Source organism: Paralichthys olivaceus, chromosome 9, assembly GCF_024713975.1.
Source record: "Paralichthys olivaceus isolate ysfri-2021 chromosome 9, ASM2471397v2, whole genome shotgun sequence".
In the NCBI taxonomy this organism is placed as follows: Eukaryota; Metazoa; Chordata; class Actinopteri; order Pleuronectiformes; family Paralichthyidae; genus Paralichthys; species Paralichthys olivaceus.
In genome coordinates this window covers 12,720,001-12,742,500 of record NC_091101.1, presented here as the reverse complement: position 1 = coordinate 12,742,500, position 22,500 = coordinate 12,720,001, and the positions used below count along the sequence as shown (strand labels likewise).

At 41.4% G+C, this 22,500-nt stretch overlaps 1 protein-coding gene across 1 annotated transcript in view; it reads right to left on the bottom strand.

The window, feature by feature from the left end:
- Positions 1–132: 132 nt before the first annotated feature.
- nr3c1 (nuclear receptor subfamily 3, group C, member 1 (glucocorticoid receptor)) overlaps positions 133–22,500 on the bottom strand; it is a 22,666-nt gene continuing 298 nt past the window's right edge. Inside the window, exons 1-9 of the mRNA XM_020103452.2 lie at positions 22,448–22,500; positions 20,612–21,822; positions 7,846–8,006; positions 7,521–7,637; positions 7,111–7,392; positions 6,638–6,782; positions 5,560–5,690; positions 4,717–4,874; positions 133–4,377 (exon numbers count right to left, since the gene is read on the bottom strand). The exon at positions 22,448–22,500 is cut by the window's right edge and continues 298 nt beyond it. Coding sequence (XP_019959011.2) covers positions 4,225–4,377; positions 4,717–4,874; positions 5,560–5,690; positions 6,638–6,782; positions 7,111–7,392; positions 7,521–7,637; positions 7,846–8,006; positions 20,612–21,822 — 2,358 coding nt within the window. The 5' untranslated portion in view covers positions 22,448–22,500 and the 3' untranslated portion in view covers positions 133–4,224. The remainder of the gene's footprint in view (positions 4,378–4,716; positions 4,875–5,559; positions 5,691–6,637; positions 6,783–7,110; positions 7,393–7,520; positions 7,638–7,845; positions 8,007–20,611; positions 21,823–22,447) is intronic.

The window sequence follows — 22,500 nt, the reverse complement described above, 5'->3', positions numbered from 1 at the left end:
AGCTGGTGCAGACAGCCAGTCAGAATCCCAGACTCAATAACACACTCTTTAAAAAAACTAAACATCACAACAACAAGATGCTGCAGAGATAATGTCACTGGACGTCACTGAGAGTCAATGAACCACATGCCAGAATGGAAAAGCGCGTTTATTTGATGAACAAGTGTTTGCTGTGATCATAAAAAGTGGCATACAACAAGCTGGATCGCTTCCATTGTTCTTAATCATCCAGTTAATATCATGGCAAATATCAGCATACAGTTCCTTGTTTTGAGAAGTACCACACAAAGACATACAGTTCGATCTTTAATCAATAAGAGGGGGAAAGATCAACAGGAGTCACACTACAGAGGAGAAATAAAACAGAGTCCGTATAGAAAAACTATTATCTGGAGACAATTACACCACATTTTCTTTACAATGGATTATATGTACATATTTGATTATTTTTCTAAGCAAAACAAAGCTTTTTTTTGAGAAAGAATATACCAGTGAAACATGATCTGCCCTTGATAATTCTCAAAAGTTAATGTCTGCATATATTTTATACAAAATAGATTTTCAAACAATATTTGGGTAGTGCAAATCTTTTTAGATTCAAGCTGGTTGATTACTTTCACAAACAGTTTGTGTGTGAAAAAGACTGACTCCTATCCTATTCACAGTATTACACAATTTGACCAAAGCCATCAATGTTGGAGTGAAAAATGTGTTTTTAAAAAAAAAAACTGAAACACAAAACCTGTACATTTGTCAACTATGTGCTACTTAGTTTACACGAACATGTTGAATCTGTCTGTACGTGCTTTGGTCACCTTGTATTTAAACATCAAATAGGCTTTTTTGTGCAGTCTGTGTGGACTGGTTACTGATGTGAAGTGAATCTGTTCCTGAAGTTGAGTGTAAATCTCCTATATGCAATTAGCTTATATCAGAAAAACAAAGAGGAAACCACATCTTGTGTGATGGTGATAGATTATCTGTCATTTCGTTTGCATATTCAGTTATCCTCCTCAAAAATGTACAAGCAGGGATACATTTTTGAGCAAGAAGAAGAGGCAAGTGTGTGACTTCACATATATAGATGTATATAAACCTGTTTACATGAGCAGCAGCAGCAGCAGCAGCAGCAGAGATCTGGATTCACTGAATGTGAAAGTAACCCATGAGTAAACCCAATGCAGTATATGAGGTTTTCAGAACAAAATAAAGATAAAAAATATACAAGGTGTCCTTTTTCGAAGCCTGGGTATGAATGTCAGCGGTGACAGAACATTGGTAAAATTTTTCATCATCTGTGTGTTTGAATTTTTCCTGTTTTTTGGTTCTTGATGTCAGGACATTAACGACCAAACACGGACGAACACATACTGCGAATCAGACAAAGTTTCAACAACCTGAGTGTGGGAGTGGCTTCATGTTTATTAGTGCTTTTAATTTCCTTGTTGGGGTATTTTAGAACATTTTGACATTTTACTACACGCTCACTCGACATATTCATCCAATTATATTTTCATCTGAATTAATTCCTCTGTACGAGCCACATTCGTGTCAAAACCTGGATTCATTTGTGCTTTAATAAACACAAACAGCATGTCGGGGTTGTGAAACACGCCGGTGACAAACTCGACTGATGAAAACACACAATTAAAATCATCTTACACACCACACAGTAATTGGGGAAACTGACAGACCTACATTAATCTGTGATTACACAACACATCTGAGTGCTTCGTGTTACAAATACTTTTCTCTCCTCGCTAATGACCTCGAATCAACTCTGTTCATCAGACAAATTTGATCAGCTTCAATGCTGGGACTCATTTTTCTCTTTTCATACTAACACTGATAAAGTTTCAGCATCACTGGAAACAGACAAAAGAGTTTGGCACCGAAATAGTTCCCAGAGAATAAAGGATTCATTTTGTCTGCCTCCCAGTCAGTGACACGCTGCCTTCACTGTGGCCTGGACTCTGTCAGGTGACGGATGCTAAGTGCTTTCCAACATTGGGGTTTGACTAAATACACAAACAAATAAAACATGCAAAGTTCCTAAAAGACGAGGGGCTGACAGAGCAGAGGGGTTAAAGCAGAGGGTCAGGGGGTTTTCAGCAGCTGTGGGAGGTTTACTGGTGAATGAATCTGCCATCAGCCGATCCAACGCACTCTTCAGATGAGCTGTCAATCACACTAACTGTTCACATTAAAGGAAAAGTTCAGCATTCTGGGAAGTACACGTTTTCCCTTTTTCTGAGTGAGAGGAGATTTGATAGCACTCCCTGTGTTTGCACAGTAAATATGAAGGAGGGAGCGTTTCATGATGAGGACCAGTTGCTAGGCAACCAGTGAAAATACCAGCTCAGAAAGGGTCTTGCCATATAAGCTCACGTAAAGCAGTGACTTGTTCTGAGGTTCTGTTTTCACCCGTCTGTTTGTTGGCTTGGATGTGGTATAGGTGAGGAAAGATCCCATTTAAGTTTGGTGGGGGTCTGGATCGGGGGGGATCCAGGAGTCATAATTAACGTCTTAAATATTATGTGAAATTGATTTAACTTCAGGGGATCTGGAGTTGTGTCCTCTAAGTGCCAAATACGTTTTGTGGTGCTGATAAAGTCAGACTAGCTTGTTCCCCTGTTTTCAGTCTATAGCTGAACTTAACAACTGCTCACTCCAACATCACATTTACTGTCCAGATACGTGACTGATCCACTCGACTCTGCACATGTCGGCAAGTCAACATATTTCCCACAATGGTAAACCAGTCCTTCAACAAATAAAAGCAAGGCAGTAATTTCCAAAATAGACGTTAGTGAGAGCGCGGATAAATTGTGGAAGGATCGTCAGTGGCAGAATCGAAACTGCATCTTTGTTGAGTTTAGAAAACAGAATGCAAGAAGGAGGAAAACATGAAGGACGGTTTTTCATCAACCATTCGGAGTCATTGCAGAATTTTTCTGATAAATCAAAAATGACATAATCTTGCAAAAATAAAATATGCCCTCCAATTGTTGATTGGTAGACGCACAAACTTGACATTCCATTATTAGTCTATTGGGGCCGGAGTGGGGATTAAAATAAACATCAACGTGAGCTAATTCCTATTAGAGACAGTTTAAAGTTTCATCTAAACTCATATAGTAAAACTGTGCAGCACAACAGTCTCTTCACAGTCTTTTAAAGCCTTTAGCAGGGAACTAAGTGCTCGAATCGCACTTTAAACGTGGAGTTAAATGTGTGGGAGGCAGGCTTTGAATATTCTTTCTTAAGAATAAGGATCAGTTCGACACGGACGATGGACTGAGCTGCCACTTCTAAAGAGAAACACAGTCACTAGAAAACAAAAACAAAGGAACTTGCAACTGCATGTGATATAAAAAGTACAATCAATGCACGATGAAGGAAGACCGTGATGGGTTAAAGAGAAGCACGCCTTAGACAAGGAGGAAGAAAAATGGCGAAGATGATATTTGAAGCAAACAAGGCACATATTTTTTCCCTTTTGAAATAGACCTGTGTTAACCTGGAAGAGGTTGGCTTGTGGGAGAAATCATCCTGTCAAATGTTGCTTAACAGTCCAACAGAATTGTTTCGCATGTCCAAAGCAAAGCAGAAATATGCTTTTTAACGAGTGGAGTTTTTTTCCCCGTATGACTGACAAACATTTTGTTAAAACCTCCTAGAAAAACTAAATGAGGAACGTACAGTCTCAAAGCCTACGTAAGAGTGTGTTATTAATTAAGCTTTGTTACCTTCCCAGGTAACAATGACCTGGAAAAACTGTATAAACTGTTACGATTTGAAAATGTAGAAAATACTATCAGAACCTGTACATAGATATTTGTTTCATCTATCTTAGATATTGGTTTGTATCTGAAGGTAAGAAACCTGAGACAACGTGGATGTTAGCCTATTTCTCTTTGTGATTATCTTTTATCTTACAAATATTTTCCTACTTGTTGTTAAACGCTACGACAACACAACCTCTGTGCTCGCTGTCTGGAATCTGCACAAACATTTCCAGTCTCTCTCTCTTCCCTCCAGACCTGTGAGCCACTGCACAAAGTTGCATAACATCATTCGCTCCTCGCCTCAGATCCTCAGTCCTTACATCTGGAGGTGGGTGGGAATGGGGGGGGGGGGGTTAGGGTTAGGTGGGCGTGCGGGAAGGGGACGCGAGGTGACGTGGTGGGATTTTTAAGGCATCGTGTCTGTTGCGGGGCACAGTCATCTCTGGTGGAAGAGGAGGGGTTTGACGCTCCCGGCCTTGAATTTTGGTAACTGGTTGCTGATGATCTCTGCCAGCATCTCTGGGAACTCCACACTCAGGGATTTATTCACAAAGGTGTAGAAGCAGAAGTTGAGCAGTCCTCCGACCATCTGAGGACACACAGAGGATGAAGGGATTAACATCAATACACGCACATAGTTTTGTGTGTGCGATGCAAAACAAAAACACATTGTGGATTAACAAAGGCCTGGTTTAAGTACGCACGGGGCAGGGTGGTTATGAAGATATTTGTCTCAACATGTAAATGCTGTAAAACTTGTACTCCGCAACTCCAACTTGTTTTTGGCAAAACAGTTTAAACTAGGTGAATGCTTTAAATGCAATGATACGATGAAACCCAGACAGTAGATCACTGTTTAAACATTAGAAGAAGAGTTGTAGACTGCAGCTGAAAACATGTAGCTGCACCGTGTGCTGGCTCTTTGTACCTCATGCATGGAGTCGAGCAGCTTGGTGAGCTGATAGAAACGCTGCCAGTTCTGGCTGGAGTTCTCCTCACGCTTCACGATAGCTTTCCCCAGCTCCTTGATGTAGGCCATCCGGATCTCATCAAACACCGCCTGGCTCTTCAGACCGTCCTTTGGCACTGTGGCAGGGAAATCAAGGTTAACTTCTGGGACAGAGATAAGGATCTTTTGTAGTGTGCCAGCGAGGAGTTTTTAGTGCCAATACTTCACAAACACGTCTCAACTGCATTTTCATGTGGGTAAATTCCATATTAAATAACAGTAAATGTCTAAATATACACCACATTATTTCAGCGTGCATCACCATTTATATTTAGCATCACAGAGATCTGACAGGAAACACACCTGCCCATACAAAGCAAGCACACCCTGATGAAAGCTGCACACAAAGCTGAGGTGTGTTCAACTACCTGCAATTAAATGATTGAAAATACATTTTACACCAGCTTGATTACAATCATTAACTCTCCTGTAATAACTCCTGATTTACATTTCCTAGTTTCCGTGGACTGTCAGTAAGTTTGTTAGTGAAACTGGGTGTGTGTATTTCTCTGCGTCTAACCAGGCAGGGGGTGATTTAATTCTTATTTACGATAATTGCATGTCAGATAATGAGTTGGGAAAGTGCTGTGGTGGAATGTTTCCTTCCGTGCATCCATCAACATTATCCTTCAGCATCGGTGGACAGTATTGGACTCGAGTAAAGGGTTCTGCAATGATTGCGTCATTACAGTGCCACCTTTCACTTGTGATGCTGGAAGAAGGTGAATGGCAGTTCAGCCATGTGAGGGTGAAAAGTCTGACCTGTGCTGAGCAGCAGCAGGACTTTCATGCACAAATACTCGTCGTGGGAAACCTGCAGCCGCACTAACTCGGTGGAGATCTTCAGCATCATCTCACACTGGTCGGCCATGTAGGGCAGCTTCATCCGCTCCCTAGTGGAATCAGAAAAGGACAAAGTTAAACAGCATGTAAATGGTAAAATGGACTGCATTATTATAATGTTTTTCAAGGCTTATTGACCACTCAAAGCATTTTACAGTACAAGTCGCAAAAACTTTCATATACGCTTCTAACACACACTACTGGGAAACTCGTTCTATTCTTTATTTGGAGTCATATGTAGCAACTCCAGTGCTGCTAGACGTGTGGCCAATATTCAGATTACAGCGGCCATCATCAGATGCAAATTTAAACAAACAGTGTGAGCAAAACAATATTACTGCCCTGAGCATGTGTGATGTGCCGACTGCTAACTACACTCAGAGCGCCGTTTACAAATGGAGTCATCAAGTCTATAAAAAAGATGATGGATGATGAATACTGATGACAGCTGGCACTGGCTGATTCTTGGGATATACAACAGTTACAGAGCAGAGAGCTGCTGATAGATATAAATAAACAGATGTGTGCGTCGGCAGCTGGGGAATAGAAAATCACAGACTGTCAGATGTCACATCAGTGCTCGATTTCTGTGCAGTTCAAGTAAAGACTCCATTTATCAAGCCATACAATTGAATATGTTTACTTTACCAATACTGGCAACCAAGAGAAGAGACTGTTACTGGGTTCACAGTATAGTGGTGGAAGGCAGCACTTTTGTATTTGTAAAAACTACTTTAAAATGATCTTTTATTTATTGAAAGTATTAGAAATGATTGATTCTCTAAATATTTCCGTGTGTATCAATAATTGAATAGTTCTCAGTCGTGGGGTAATACAGATAACCCTGATGTGTTGTCACAACAGGCATAACGTGACACTTTCATGCTTCACCTCTAAAGGCAACAGTGAGACATGATGTCAATTAGAGAATGCGCTGTTGGCGTTTGTTTTTTAAAACACAAGTTCAAATATTAACTGTAAAGTAAACAATACATACTCGTTGATGACAAGGTCGGGCGCGAAGCAGAGCATGTTGCCATTACATTGTTGGTAAGACCTCCAGCCAAGACCGAAAGACATGAGGAAGAGCCATGAGCACTGCAGCAGTGTCATCTGGTCATCCAGGTGCAGGTTCCTGAAACCTGAGCCGAAGAACAGAGAGATACTTCCAATGAGTATTAGCACAAGGTCACAAAGCGTGGTAGGGTGTTGGTGAGGGTGACCATGAACAGTTACCCCCCCAAAAAATACAGGAAACATTTTAATGAGTGATTAAATGTGTTCAGCAGGTAGTTTTAAGAAATACCAAACAACAACAGCACATATTATAAAGTGTGTCCACATGTCATTACAGAGAAATGAGAGATATGTAAACACAGAAACATTTTAAAACTGCAGATTCATTTAACTGTGTCCAACCTTCACTTTGCAAATGACTTTGATATAATCCTAGATTCACTGTCTACTAACCTGGCAGAGATTTGGCCCACTTGACCGCAGAGATGACCTGCCTGCCGCCCAGCCTGTTCAGGGTGGTCATGAGGCGGGTGGAGGTGTCGGGCAGGGTGCTGTCGTATCCGGCGAAGATGGTGTCCGGCTCAATAGCTTTCAGCAGGGAAAGCATTGTGGGGACGAGTTGAGGCATGCACTTGGGTACCAGAGGGCAAGCCTCAACCGGTGGAGCCGTCACCACCTCTGGTGGGTTGCTCTGCTGGGTGCCCTTTAAGCGGTTCATCTTCTTGGTTTTGCGTGCTGGAGTAGAGACAACAGCAGTGAACATGCAGGATGGGAATACATGATGAAAAGAGAAAAGGTGAAGAGGAGACAGGAACAACCTCAACGTTTCACTATTACGCCTCAGCCGTGTGGTTAATACGTACCTTCCAGGTTCATGCCTGCCATCAGACACTTCCGGAAGCGGCAGGCCGGACAGTTCTTCCTTCTGATCTTGTCTATTATGCAGTCATTCCTCCCGGCACAAAGGTAATTATGCTGACCTGAGGCACCAAGAGGAAGATTTAACTGTTATTGACCTTCAGTGCTTTGGCAGAAACTCCAGAGAAATAACTCCAATTAGCTGTATATATCCTTAAACTTGTAATGATCATGCCGCCTACCTTAAATTATAACAACTCCAGCATGTGCATACACCTGTGGGACATGATGAATCAATCAACCAGGAAATAAAGATGTCTGACTTCATACCTTCCACTGCTCTCTTGAAGAAGACTTTGCAGCTGCCACAGGTGAGAACGCCGTAGTGGCAGCCTGACGCCTCATCAGAGCACACGAGGCAGATTTTATGATTCCCGCTCTTTGCCTGCACTGAGGATGTAGCATTGCCTCCTTCCTGTCTAGAGGTAGAACTGGAAAGCAAGGATAAAGACAGAGGAGAAACATCAGAGATACTTTCTCTTACCATAAAAATGTATATTTGATAAATAAATATGTCGCATTGCACATCGACCTTTACTGTCTGCTAAAACTGTTTCTTTGTAATGTTTCTTATTCAAATTGCTGCTTAGCTTATTTTATTCCATACAGTAAAACATACTGTATGTTTACAGTATGCCATTTATACTGCCTACTCCTGAAAGCATCCTCTCAGTTTCAACAGTTCAGCCGTAGTTCACACTAAAAACTCTGCACTTAAACCAAATAAATAAACTACACAGATACCCTACACATACGTATCTTCCTATTTGCATCAATGTGTTCCTTGTGCTTGTTTTTCCTCAACTTTGCCTTCATTTAAACATCATGAGTGAAGAAAAGGGAGTCTTACTGTTCCTGTTTGGGCCTAAATTATATGAAGAGCTGTGGTCCCATCCTAAATCTAGTGTCTGTCATAAAACGGCAAATTCTTCCTTTGATTTCAACCACAAACATTTCCAGACATAGTCGCCAATGGTTGGAGATGCACCTTTTCAAAATCACCACTAGAGGACATCCTGCTTTACTTCAAGCAATGCCCAGAGGTCCACACCCCCTTCCTAACCAAGTGGCCACAGCAACAAAAACAACGCCCACACTGAGAGGATATTGAGCCTGAGACGAGCAACAATCCGACTTCTGCCAACTCGATTAAAACAAACAGGGTTTTTTGCTAAAAACTGCTCCGAATGGTGGCTGCACAATAAAAACATGCAGATTAGAGCCACAGAATCAAGTTCACTCATAGTTATAAAACATGAGGTTATCATTAAAGCCCCAGCAGTCAGAGAGCACGGCACAAAAGGAAACCCTGAGTGAAACATTAAAGCATCAAGTCCAGAAGCGTTTAGCAGTCAGATAAAATAAATAAATAAACCATGAGACAGAAACCTCAGAGGACTGTGTCTAACCATGACAGGGCTGAGAGCTTTCTGAGCATCACTGACAACACATTGTGATCAATAAGTCTGTCCATTTACCTCTTAAGACTTGTATTCAATACAACTGCAGGCTTACAATTTGTGATCTTTCATTTCCTGACACTGAGCAGAAATTCAGATCTTGCAGTGAATTGCTCACAGTATCCTGGTTAGCTTTGGGAGGTGTGGACACCAAATGGGGTGAATCACACACTTTCCTCCTGGTCCAGCTGTGAGGGTTGATACCTGGTATCCGGCCAATGAGTATTTTCACATAGATCTGACTGCCAAGATCACATTCTGCCAAATGTTGTGAAGAACAAAAGGTTTTAATTTAGGTTTGGTAGATACAACCAAGATGTTTCATAAAGAAGCACAAAACAATAAATCTCACTGCATATTGTGTGCACAATTTATCATTGTTTTAAGTGGACAATCTGAATAATAATATAAATATTTTCAGCTGGACTCTGTTGTTCATGAGTAAAGGAACATAATTTTAGACATTAAATAATGTGTTTATTTCTTGCACTAAACATGTTTTTAGTTGAAAATTGAACATGAGCTCAAAAAGACCCGTTTAAAATAAATACATAAAATTACAAATTCAGCAATCAGAGATTTGTATGTCAGGGGGCGTGAGAGAAAAAGAAAAGTCATCAGACTAGTGAACTTGAAGCTGCATCATCAAAAGACAGTGAAAGATGCCGTTTGTGGTCACAAACCGCAAAGAATTAGTGTATGATGCTGCAGTCCCTCTCGTCTCTGTGGAAAACTTTAGCATCTTTCTGCTCAATGATTCAGTGCCACTTTAACTTAACAGTTTTATTTTAGTCCCACCATCATTATGAGTGTCCTCTCAAGATGCATCAGGCAGCCGTTTTCAGAAAAAAGGCTCATATAAACCAACTGTAAACCACATCCTCAAAACCAAACAGCAGAGAAATGTACACAGTAACTGATGAAATGTACACAGTAACTGATGAAATGTACACAGTAACTGATGAACATAGTGAGGCATTTAATAGCTAACGGCTAAAATAATGTTGCTCCTCAGTGTCTGCTCGATGTGTAAAGGCGCTATTGTTTACTGACGTGTCATAATGCCAGTAACTACCTTATTAGGTGATAATTTGTCAACATTGTGTTTATAGCTTTTTCCATCCTACAGCTGCCAGTACGGAAAATAATACAGTTTTGAAATCAGTTAATGGAAACACGTCTAAATAAAAACATTTATGGTCATTATAGGATGGTCAACAATTTGTGATAATTAAAGTATTGTGTTTGCTTCATATTGCCATGGCCTACAATTGTGCTGTGATGATATTCCCATATGGAGGAATCATGGGTCACAGTCTGCATTCATTTTGTTCCAATTAGCATTTATTATTAATGTTTCATTACCGTCATTTAAATTATCTCAGTATTTCATTATACCCTGAATCACCACATCTGAGAAGCTGTTTGGATCACAGCCAACTGTCATTCATTAAAAGAGGCAGCAGCAGCCTGGGTGAAGATGCGTACAGTAATATAATTAATATCAAAGCTGTGCCTCTGCCATGATGAAGCTGATATGCCATCTGTCATACACAGATTTATGTGGGCTTTCCTTAACACACTGCCAATAAGAGTGCACATGCAAACAAAAGCCCTTCAAGGCCCAAAAAAAGGGTGGGGTGACCAGCAGGGTGGACGTAGGACGCTAATGAGTGGTGATGATGTCGGAGGGCGTGGGGGAGGGTAACCAGTTAGTCCTTTAATGGCCCACTGGGACGTCACCAGGACAGCTTTACACGACAGCTTTAGGCTACTGGTTCAAATCCAATTACTGCAGCTGCTCTTCCTTTCCAACAACAAAGTAAGTCTGAAGTGACATCACCACTCTCCAGTGTTTATCTCTAAACTTTATTTGACTATGTTCATCTGAGCTAAAGTGACAAATCAATTTGTGGAGAATGTCAAGCACAAACCAATCAAAGCTGCAAAGTGATGCGGAGAGACCAAACTTCCTCTTTTAGAAACCATCTGTTGAAGTCTGCACTCGCCATCAACAGGAAGTTCTCACATTCCCTCAGAGTTCACTGTCGGTCATAACTCAGCCGCAGCACTAAGGCAGATACACCCCAAAATGTGTCTCAACTTTAACCAGAGCAACACTTAGAAAGTCGTCTGCGGGAGTGTGATCAATCAGCCTGGCCTACAGTGAGTTGAGCCTCTTCATGCATTTACGATAATGCCAGTGGCCCACTGCCCCGCTTAACAAATCATAATCCCCTTTTAGCTGTGAGTGTCATGAGTAGCAGGAGCCTGCTCTTCATACTGCAGCCTCTTTGTCACCTCAGATAAACAGCTGTAAAACCTATATTAGATTACTAGATTGTAAAGTCCATCATTTTTGGGTGCTTTAGATAATTTTCTGTTTGTGCATTTATTCCACATCTTTGTCTACATCAACCTACAGTTATGACCTTCTTCAAACCCAGCCACTGCAAATGAAACACCTCAGAGAAAAATCTATCATACTTACTTATCAGTACTATTGCCTTTTCTTTTGAGGGGAAAATAGACATAAACATGTTTTCAGAATCATCACAACAGTTTTATTATCCCTGAGTTAGAGCACACAGTAGAAGCAGAGTAAGATGAATAAGTGCATGTGACTCAGGTATGCAAAAGCTCCAGTTTACCTGCTGTTTCTAGTCTCCACACATGTAAGTCGGTCAGTAAACTTAGTTAGAAAATATACTCTAATGTGAGACTTTCCTGAGTTTAAACTAAGTGATTTTATCTACCTCGATCTGCCGGGGTGGTACAACCTGTGTATGGGGAACAATGATATAGGATTTCTTAGTCACAGATAAAAGTCTGCCTGCAAAAGCTAAAAATAAGATATGTACCTTCAGTATTGGTCGTGCTGCCTCGGTGGGGAAGCAGTGGCACTGCTGCGTAGAGTGTCAAATACATGGCATTCTGGAATTTGCAGTGTGGAAATACATAATTTCAGGTCCTTCCTTCTTACCTAAAATTATTATTTTACAATGTTGTCATCTTATTGCATGAAAATATTTATTGATTGATTTACAATGAGCATCTGTCAAAAAATGGAATCAAAGCATAAGATTTCGATGGTTCAGACCATTTGGAACCAGTTCTTAGTTCCCATCCCAACTCACATGTGGCGAGACCAAGCCCCTAAATAAAACTGAAAATTATAGTGCACTGCTCTCCACAAAAATCTGACTGGGTTGCTGCATGCTTTAAATCGGATTTCTTTGTTACTGCAATGTTTATTACTGCGACTGATATGGACCAACATCGTACAAAAATTTAATCTTCACCAAAACTCTGAGCATGTAGAGGAGAGCAGAGGAGGAGAAGGAAGTGCTCCTTCCCTGAGGTAAAGGCCACCAAAATAGAAAGGGGAACTGGCCTGCACGCTCTGAGTTGAGCTTGCAAGCAGAACAACAACACAGCTTCTATAAGAGGAGGAGAGGCTGGGTTTGTGTGGCCAAAGACTGGGCTGGACTTCTCCAAAATATCCACCTCCTGTGCCGTCCAATAAAAACAGTCGGAATGTATATATGCTGTAAGTACACTGCCATTAGTGAAACAACCTCACCAAACATAAGTAATGCTGCTACACTAAATTAAAACATATAATTTGTGATAAATTAAGGGAAACATCAACATAAAATTTCAGTATTACTTGTTCTCCACAGATGAAAATTGGAGTTTGATCATCTATGAAAATAAACATAAGTGGACATTTTACATTTTACAACCATGCCAAAATCTGTTTTGAAGAGCAAGAAGTATTTCTCTCTGACAGTTACTTGATGATCAAATATGATAACTTAGAGTTTTGCACAGCTGCATCATTGTAGAGCTATGCACAACGCTCTTTGCTCTGCATTCCCTTCTTCTATCTCTCAAGGGACATTGACCCGAACTGACCATCAGCAGCAACCATCAACCCCACCCCAAATAAACTACTTTATGCCATCAGCAGCCAGGCACAACTCGGGATAACCACCTGTCCTCTGTGTACCTGTCATTTGGGTGCACATGAGAGCGTACCACCTGAGTGTTCGTGCATTAGTCCAGTGTGCGCTGCTGCCACACACAGTGGGAAACACTGCAATGTAGATGGGTGAGCCTGTTCTCTGCTTCTCAGAGGGTACAGCTGTAACAGCAGGAGAGCTGCTAGCGCTCTGACCAGGGGTAAGGAAAACAGTGGCAATGGTAAGAAAAACACTGAACTCTATTCATGAACAACATACTTCTTCCCTCATTATGTGATGGTGTTGTAGAGCAGTTTTCATGCTGTTTTCTGTTGCAAACTGTCCACAGAGCAGCTATGATTAGAAAAAAATATGAGCCTTAAAACACATTAATAGTTAGGTACGGTTTAATGGTAGAGTTAGGCAACTTAAACACTTGAGGCTAAAGTTAGAATTCCAGCTCTGTGATAGGACAAAGACCCCAGTCTCCACCATGGTAGTCAGAAATAGTATATGCTCATTTCAGCACATAACTTTAAAGGGCATGGAACTTTGGCAATGGACATAAGCTGCGAGGTGCAGAACTGTCTCAATACAGATGCAATTACATTGGATACTGAGTTGGTCTAACACCGTGGTTCAAAAAATCTCACATAGATGTTAAGTTAGGATGAGAACTGGAGACTGAAGGCCATATGGTTATTTATATATGTAGCATATACAGAAGAAGTTTTTTTTTTTCTTTATCCATAAGATTCTTCCTTTCAATTGTCCCCTGTCATATCCCTGACATTGTTTATCAGGGAGATGTGATACTCTGGATGATGCCTCAGTAGCACTGTCTGCAAGGAGCCATTATCTCCTCATCAACGCTGTACTGACGAACCTATTTTAATAATGGCTACATTTTGTAGCCTCAAGCAGCAGCTAATGCTTGGCTTTAAACACCAGAAGAAGAAACCAAACCTATGTCTGAGCTCAAGAAAAATAAGCCCAACGGATTTGAGTTTCCATATCAGTTTCCATCAGAGGAGCTGTTAGTGACTGTGTGTGGGTGAGCAGCCTGTACAATGAATTGAAGGCTTGCTGCTGCTTCTGTGTGCATAACTGTAATGCCTTCAGCTGGAAACAACTGGATGTGGGAGGAACCCACTCCCAAGTTTGATTTTGCTGACTCGACAACTGTACACAAATGTAAAAATAACATCACAAACAACACACTGAATGATCTGTAGCCACTTTTCTTTTCTGTAAAGCTATTCAGTGTCAAAACAAAACAAACAAATACAGAAAAAGGCAAGACTGTGGTTACAGGGAAATTAGATAATAACGCAAAAAGGGACTGGAATGGCTGGCATTTGATCTGGTACGTTCACTCGGCGCCAGCTGTGGAGAGGCGGGAGGGAAAGTAGGTCAGGAGAGTGAGCGCTCCTCGGCAGCACTCTACCGTCCGCCTGCCACTGGTCTGCTCATGACACAACCGCACGTATACACAGACACACACCTACACACTCATGCATAATACAGAGTCGAAAGACTCACATGTCACGTACACACACAGGCAATATCATAAAAGATTATTTACAGCTGCTGAAAGCTTCTGCTGACAAACAAGGTCTCTGCCCTTAGTTACAGGAAACAAAAGCAAGGGGATGAAAAAGAGAAGAGGAAGAGAAAGAGAGGGGATAGATAAGGTGAGACAAAGGTGTGGTGGGTGTGCCAAAGCAAGACTGTACTGAATAGAAACTTTGACCAAACATTACGCAAAGTACACAGAGCCAAGACAGAGCAGTCTATTTATACACTAAATATAAGCTTTAAATGTATATTATATGTGTGGATGTATACATAGAAATATAAACTGAGACAGAACAATAACCCAGCAAATATCCAGCTCTACTATTAAGATCATTAAAAGGTCCCTTAACAAGTCAATAAGATTTGTATATGATACATAAAAAATTAGCTGCCAACAACATAGCTCAGTATTTCCAACTTAGAGGTGCGGAAAACCAATGACGGGGGAAATTGTAAACGCATTTGCTGTGACAGAGAAGTCAGAAATCTGTTTTAAAGCAGCACAGGGTTGGTGGAGAGTTTATTACCTCCGCCAAGGAGGTTTGCACCCGTGTTTGTTTATTGGTTTGTTTTTCCGTCTGTTGGTTTATTTCTGATGATTACGCAAAAACTAGTAAACCAATATCCACCAAACTTGGAGGAGGGAAGGGACCTGGGAAAAACTCATTTGATTTTGGTGCAGATGTGGATTAAGGTGCGGATCCAGGATTATTTGTTTACTTTCTTTAATAATGTTTTTAATATAAACAAATCGTTATGGTTAACAGACCAATTCCTTTTTTTAAATATATATATATATATTTTGGCAGAGGTATGTGCTCGGCTGTGTGCCATTCTAGTTTTCAAGTAGCTTCTCTCTACAGTTTTATTCAGGAGTGAATCAGAGCCAACTCCCAAAGTTGACTCACTAGTCTCAAATGTGAAATGTTCAAAGTTTTACCATCTTAGTGAAGACACAACTTGCCCAGGCACTTTTAAATTCTGCCCGCTTCAGAGTAGAGACTCAGAGACATTATTTGGAGTCAGTATGGTAATATAAGTGCTGCAACTAATAGCCATTTTAATTGCCAGATAATATGCCCATTATTTTCTTTTTATCAACTGGACTATAAAATGCCAGAAATACTGCTCTTCACAATTTCCTAAACCCAAAGTGACGTCTTCAAATGTCTTGCTTTGTCACATCAACTGTCTAAAAACAAAATATCAGATAAATATTCAGATAACTGATACTGAGAAAAAGCAAATTCTTAAGCCTAGTTTATGCTTCTGCGTCGCGTCGGTCGACGTGGACAGCAAGCGCTGTGATTGATCCGCTCAGAACGTAAGTTCCGACAGTTGCTTTTTCCGGTCTTTCTTACTCGTCGTACCACCTCCGCAAACGTCTTTTCTCTCGCCTGAGCTTCAACATTTGGAATATAAGCATTTGTTCTTCAATATTGATGAGCTCCAACTCCAAATACAGCTGCTCCACCTCGGTCGCCGTTGTTTACTGTGATCGGAAGAAAAAGCAAGGATTCGGCTATAACCCATAAACCACACAAACACACAGCCACACCCCCCTAGCGGCATGGCGGTGAATTGCAGAGCAACGCGTTCCCTCGACGCAGAACTTCGAATGCTCAATGTCGACGTGACGCAGAAGCATAAACTAGGCTTTACACAGTGAACTGAAAAAAGTAGGGCCGCCTGCTGACTCACTTGGCAGCTACAGCATGACTGTATGTGCCATATACTACCCGCAGCACATACCTACATAAGTAGGTGAGAGATTAATAAACAGGGACGCTGAGCTGAAGTTATGAACCAATCTATGTTCATGAAATAAAATCAGGGAAAACTTTGCCGATCTTTTATGTGTGACAAGCCTGAGCTGTATGTTACTCACACACACGCCCCTATAGATAAACACTGCTGTGTCAGCACAAGGGATGTAAGAACAGCTCTGTTCAGTGAGCCAGTTTTGCACACAACTTTTCTCCAGTGCACCCAATTGTGTCAAAGGCCTCCAAGAAACTCTAGTAACATATGGGGTGAATTATTATTATTATGCTCCAACCAGACACTTTATTGTATTAACTTTTCATTATAAAAACACCATCTTGATTTAAAAATTGTGTTTCACTATGCACATGCAGTTTACAATCCCTCTTCTCCACTTCCAAACAATGAGAGCATGATGACTCAGAAACGTGCCATCCTCATTACATTGGCTTCTTTGGAAAAGACAGATGGACGCAACTTGGTGATTGCACAGTAAACATTAAAGTCAGCTGAATGAAATGTATTTTCCATACAATGTAGTGAATTAATAAATGAATGAATTATCTTTATTTACATTGTGCTTTTCACAGCAGAGCCATCTCTAAGACACATGGAAAAAGGCCATGTTGTCAAGGAAACTGGCCTCCTCACATGAGCAAAATGTTGCTGTGCCTCAGACTCACACAGTAATTGTACACTTTAAAATGTCTTACAATGCTTTTTTGGCCATTGAGCAAGCATGTAAACTAATGCTCCAAATCATGTGTAATGTTTTTTTGTTTGTTTTACAATCAGAATGTTTTCACTGGGGGGATATGCCCCCAGAATCCCCTGGTTAGCTCCTCCATATCCTCATGGAAAGCCCTGGCAAAGACTAAAGTCTGCAGCAGGGTATATGGCTAAGCCATTACATCTGACTCACAGACTGAACTATGGGCCGGGCCATTCATAGGCAGAGGAGGAAATAGCACAGTAAAAACAAAGGTTACATAATGCAGTCCAATGAAATGAGCTGTCATGCTATCTACCAGAGGATTTAGTTATTTATTAATGAATTATGTTCACATTATTTTCCTCCATTCACTGCAAATCCATGTTAATTGGGTATACAATGAGGGTGTGTATTTCCCAAAATAGGAACAAAGCATAGCATTTGTTGAAGTGAAGCATTCTCCATTGTATAACTGGTTGTTTGTGAATCACACAACAAAACTGAGTCAGATCATTATTGTGAAGCAATAAATAACCAGCCTATGTTTGGAAAACAAAAGCAATGTGAGGTTAAAAGACCTGCACAATGCAAATCAGCAAACTATAAGGCAAAGGCAGATATGGAACTCTGTGGTGTGCAAGCTTCACACAGCAGGAAGCAGAAGCAGCAGCACTGTCTGAGAAGCTGGAGGACCGAGTGACCTGATGCCAACCGCTCTAGCCGCCGCAAGAACTCAGGGTTCAGCTTATTTCACAGCACTGAATGTTACACAGGTTGAAGCCGACAGTCAAGCTTTCACACCAATGAGCTATAACCAAACAGCCACACAACAACACTTAATTATCTGAGGTTATGTCTCGTGCATAGACATTATCCCATGCTTAATAACACAAACACACACACCTTAAAGTAACAAAAATGTTGTGTCATCCGAGCCATTTGTGGAATACAAATCACGTGCATCTCGTGTCTCTCCCCATGTTTTCGCAGTCATTAGGCATTAGGATGACTGTCAGACAAGATAGTAACAATAATCAAACAAACAATACAAACAGAAATACATGTATGCCCTCATTAAATGACACACTCCTACATGCCAGTCTTTCAACTGACCACTCCTTGTCAGATGCTGAGAATCAGATAGGCGTAAATGTGGAAGAGACACACACAAAGGAGGCTGCAAGACGTGCGATTCTGTCAAACGTCTTCGACTTTTTACTGAGCTGCTTCACAACTGGGCCCCACAGCCCCATTTACAGCTGGACCCATTAAACACTACAGGGCAGCAAAAAGTCTTAACAGTACAAAAGACACTTTGTGGGGCCGGGTGGAGTCCAAACACTGGGGCAGGACTCTAGCTTCATCTGAATGGGAGCTCACTGGGAAGCAATTACAGCAGAAATTAAAATTCAGCAGAATCACGTGAGTAACACAAAGCAGGACAAGCAGCCTTTTTCACTCTTCTCTGGAAAGCATGAATTTCCTTCTTACAGCACAAGCCTGACTATTCTTTAAAGGCCACAATCCATTCATCCTTATTGTTGAATGAACTGTCTCCCCTGCTCCTCAGGGAATTATCTGCTTCAAGTGAAGAAAGTGCTTATCGCAGGTTTATATTCTGGCGTAATACAACTGGAAGAATTGAAGAGATCTGCCCTAAATGACCTCTTTAACGCCACACTGAGTGAATTCTTCTGGATCAAGACCAACAGGCTTTGCAACTGCACAGTTGAAGAGATACAAAGGTTAAACAATAAATATGCAATCTTGGTTACAAGGAAATCTGTTGATGACATGTGATAAACATACATTAATGAACAAGCTTGTCCAGTCTGAAAAGTGGAATTCCCCTGTTTTTTTCCAGCATATCTTTGCTACAACCACGTCCTGTGAAGGCATGAACCAGTCTCACAAAGCAGGATCAGTGGGTTAGCTGTATAAAGGTTAACCTCGGGCCTTCGAGTTTAAGAAAGATCTGTTGATTTTTAAATTGAGCTGTATTACTTGGTAAAAAGCTCCACAAACCAAACCTGCACAGAACATGTTTTCTTCAGGATTAGGAAACCATAAAATGTCCACCTACTCATTCATCAACTGAGGGGAAAAAACAAAGTCATCATTCTGACAGAAGATGTGGATGAAAACACCAGACTCTCTTTTAGGTGCCAACAAACATAGTGACATATTTAAAAACCATCAAATGATTTTTCATTCCATTAAATCAGAAATAGTGTAACGGTCAAAGTGTTTCCAAGTGCTTTGGCTGCAAAGCAACACTTTAAATAATTGTAGATATGGCATCTCCCTTTCCATATACACCCCAGTTCTCCTTAACATGTGGAACACTTAATATAATTCAACTCAAATTTATAGACTACAGTTATTGGCATTGGATGTATCACTTTTTATAACAACTTATTGACTCTTCAATTTTTGTCACAGCAGTGTCCTGATTTACCTACATAGATCAATATTTTCCTTCTGTATTGAATATCCTGAGCTTTATCTGATGCCTCACATGACTAACTGACTGGTGCAAACTCTAACTCTGTCACTTTTTTCTGTGTATGCATATGTGTCACCAACTTTGTGAGAACAGTTTTCCACTATCACCAATGTTTGATTTGTGAACAGAGATGAGATAAAGACTAAGATAAACTATAAACAACAGAAGCGGTTGTACAACTGAGATATTTTGGAGACCATTGCATTTTTAAAGAGATTGGTCTCAGGTATATGAAACACTATCTCGTTCTGACCCTTTGTTGAGCGCAGTCAGGTTACACAAGCTTTCAGAGAAGTAATAATAACGATGAAACCATTTCCTCATATAAAGATTATTAGCAGGTTGACCAAAATTGGGTTACGCAAACAACCAGCTGCCAGTGGTTTCAATTAATGGCATCAACTCTGTGTAAATCAGTGAACCCACCACTTCTTCATGTTGACATTTCACAGGTGAACTATATTTCTAAAGGCAAGCTTTAGCTAAAAATGGAAATCAAACATCAGCATTGTATTCACACTGAGCATAATGAAAGACTGTCACAGACACTCATTTATCCATGGAAGCTACAGAAAAAGTTAGGAACATGTGATACACAATATAAAGACGTTCAAAATTAGTCTGACTGGAAAACTTGGGAGGGACTTTCCAAATGAAAACTGGTTTCAGTATCTGTCCAACAAGCCTCACGTGTCCCACATGCAACAACATGAGCAGATCACATTTTAGAAAGAGTGGAAATCAGTACTTATTTTAACATAATAAAAAAGTCATAAACTGTGAACCTAATTTAATTCAATTAATATGCTGCTAATTATTTTAGCACAAAGCTTTGATCATTTGTGGGCATGAAGTTTCTGACCTGGATTATTTTAAATGTTATTGAAGTTACAGATTTGTTGCAAAGCGGGGAACTAACACCTCTCGTCTATGAGCAAATGTCTGCTGACTGAATACAACATAACTGGGATCAAATATATTATATAAGTAAGTGAAAATGAAAACTCAGGGTCAGACTCCACATTTCATGCAGAATATATTTATGTCTTACCTTGCAAAGCTGGAAAGGAAGGAGGGAGAGCTTGAGAAAGACTCGCTAGCCCTCTGCATCAGCGAGTTGTCCGCAACACCCTGGCCTCTGTTCCAGGCTCCACTGATGGTCGTCACTGGGAGATACAGTTTGGACACTGGCTTCTGTTCCTTCAGCTGCTGAACTTCACTGCTTCTGGGGTTGACCCCAAAGTGGTAGCTCGGTCCTCCTGAAGTGCTGACCCCACAGATGGAAATGGGGCTAGAGGTGGACAGGCCTGTGGAGGACGTGCCACTCATTTGGCAGTAACTCTGGCCGGCAGACATCTTCTCCTGTTTGATCACACCTGGAGTGCAAAGCTGAATGAGGCCAGTATCTTTTTCTTTCTTCACCAATGCAGACAAAGTGGTTGTAGAGGTTAGGGGGGAGGCTGTGGATATGCTAGGACTGGACTGATCTGGACTCATAATGCTGCCGTTGAGAGTGACAGAGACCGCACCACTGCCATTACCGCTCTCTACCACGGCTGGCTTATTGTCCCTCTCCGAGCCAACATCTCCAAGCAGAGAATCATCTGCCAGAGTGGACAGGAAAGCATCATCACCTACGTAAAAATCTGAGGGGGACCCAGTGAGCTCGAAGTCTTGGAGCAGGTCCAGAGTGTTATCACTGAACAGCTTTTGGTTCACGTCCACATCTTTCCCCATGTGATCAAAAGCATGATCGAGGTCAATGGGATCCTGGTCTCCTTTATCCATGGAGAAATCCTCTGTTTTCATGGCAAAAAAGTTGGGATCTGATCCCCCAATAAGAGAATCCATGGAGGACTGGGTAATGTCTATTATACTGGCCTGCAACTGAGGCAAATGGTTCCCCAAGGTTTGACGCCCAAACGCAGCAGACGTCTGTGTCTGGGGCAACTGCTGCTGAGACCTCTGATCTTTGGTCAGGCCCCAGGGCTGTGGGTTCTCCAACAGGGGGCCAAGGGTGGCAGTGACAGAGATGGGGGTGAGCTCCTCTGGAAGGGGGCTGTTGCTGAGGCCGTTTGGTACCTGTCCTGGCTGCATCAAAGGGCTGGATGGAAGAATGATAGAGGTGGCAGAGGTGATGGACATAGCAGTGCGGGGAGCCACCTTCAACAGACCTCCCTCCTCAGGGCTTTCAGTGTAGACAAGTTTGCTTAAATGGTCATCTCTTCTATATATTATCTTCTTCACGCCACATTTATCCATCTTTTATTTTGGTGGGGACACAGACACAAAGTATTAATAACAGGTTGGATCAGAGTGCATAGCAATCACGTTAAAACACAATAAAGATGGGTTAGCAGACGTGCTGAAGAGCTAGCATTACTATATGACAATGCAACGTAAAGCACGTTTGGGTTGTGCACATGCACTTCACTTTAAATCACTGTACAGCGTGTGGAGTTGTCAAGCATGCTCCCTTTCCCTACTGCGCGCTCATGATAGCTAACGCAGCTAACGGCAGCTAACTGCGGTAGCCACTACTAAACTGTTTGCATTAGCGCATAAACAGCCGTGTGCACCGTGCACTGAACAGAAACACATACATCACGGGTTCGAGCGCACATCACCTGCAGAGAGCCGCGATGTTTGCACGAGTCTGACATAGCACGCTAACCTTGTTTGTTGCTAACTGCTGACATGCTAGGTAGCCGTGTGGCTAACTGCTAATGTGGCGACGTGCGTGCATTAACATTTGACAGTGATGTTAGCCTGCGAGCTAAAACAGCCATTATAACTGTGTGTTTCGCGTCAAACGTGCAACAATGCATCTGCGACATTTGGCGAAATACACATGTCGAGTGAAATGTGGCTAAAAGCGGATATTTACCCTTGAAATGACTGGTTGGTGCGTGTCCACAGGTCGTTTGTCAACATTGTTTT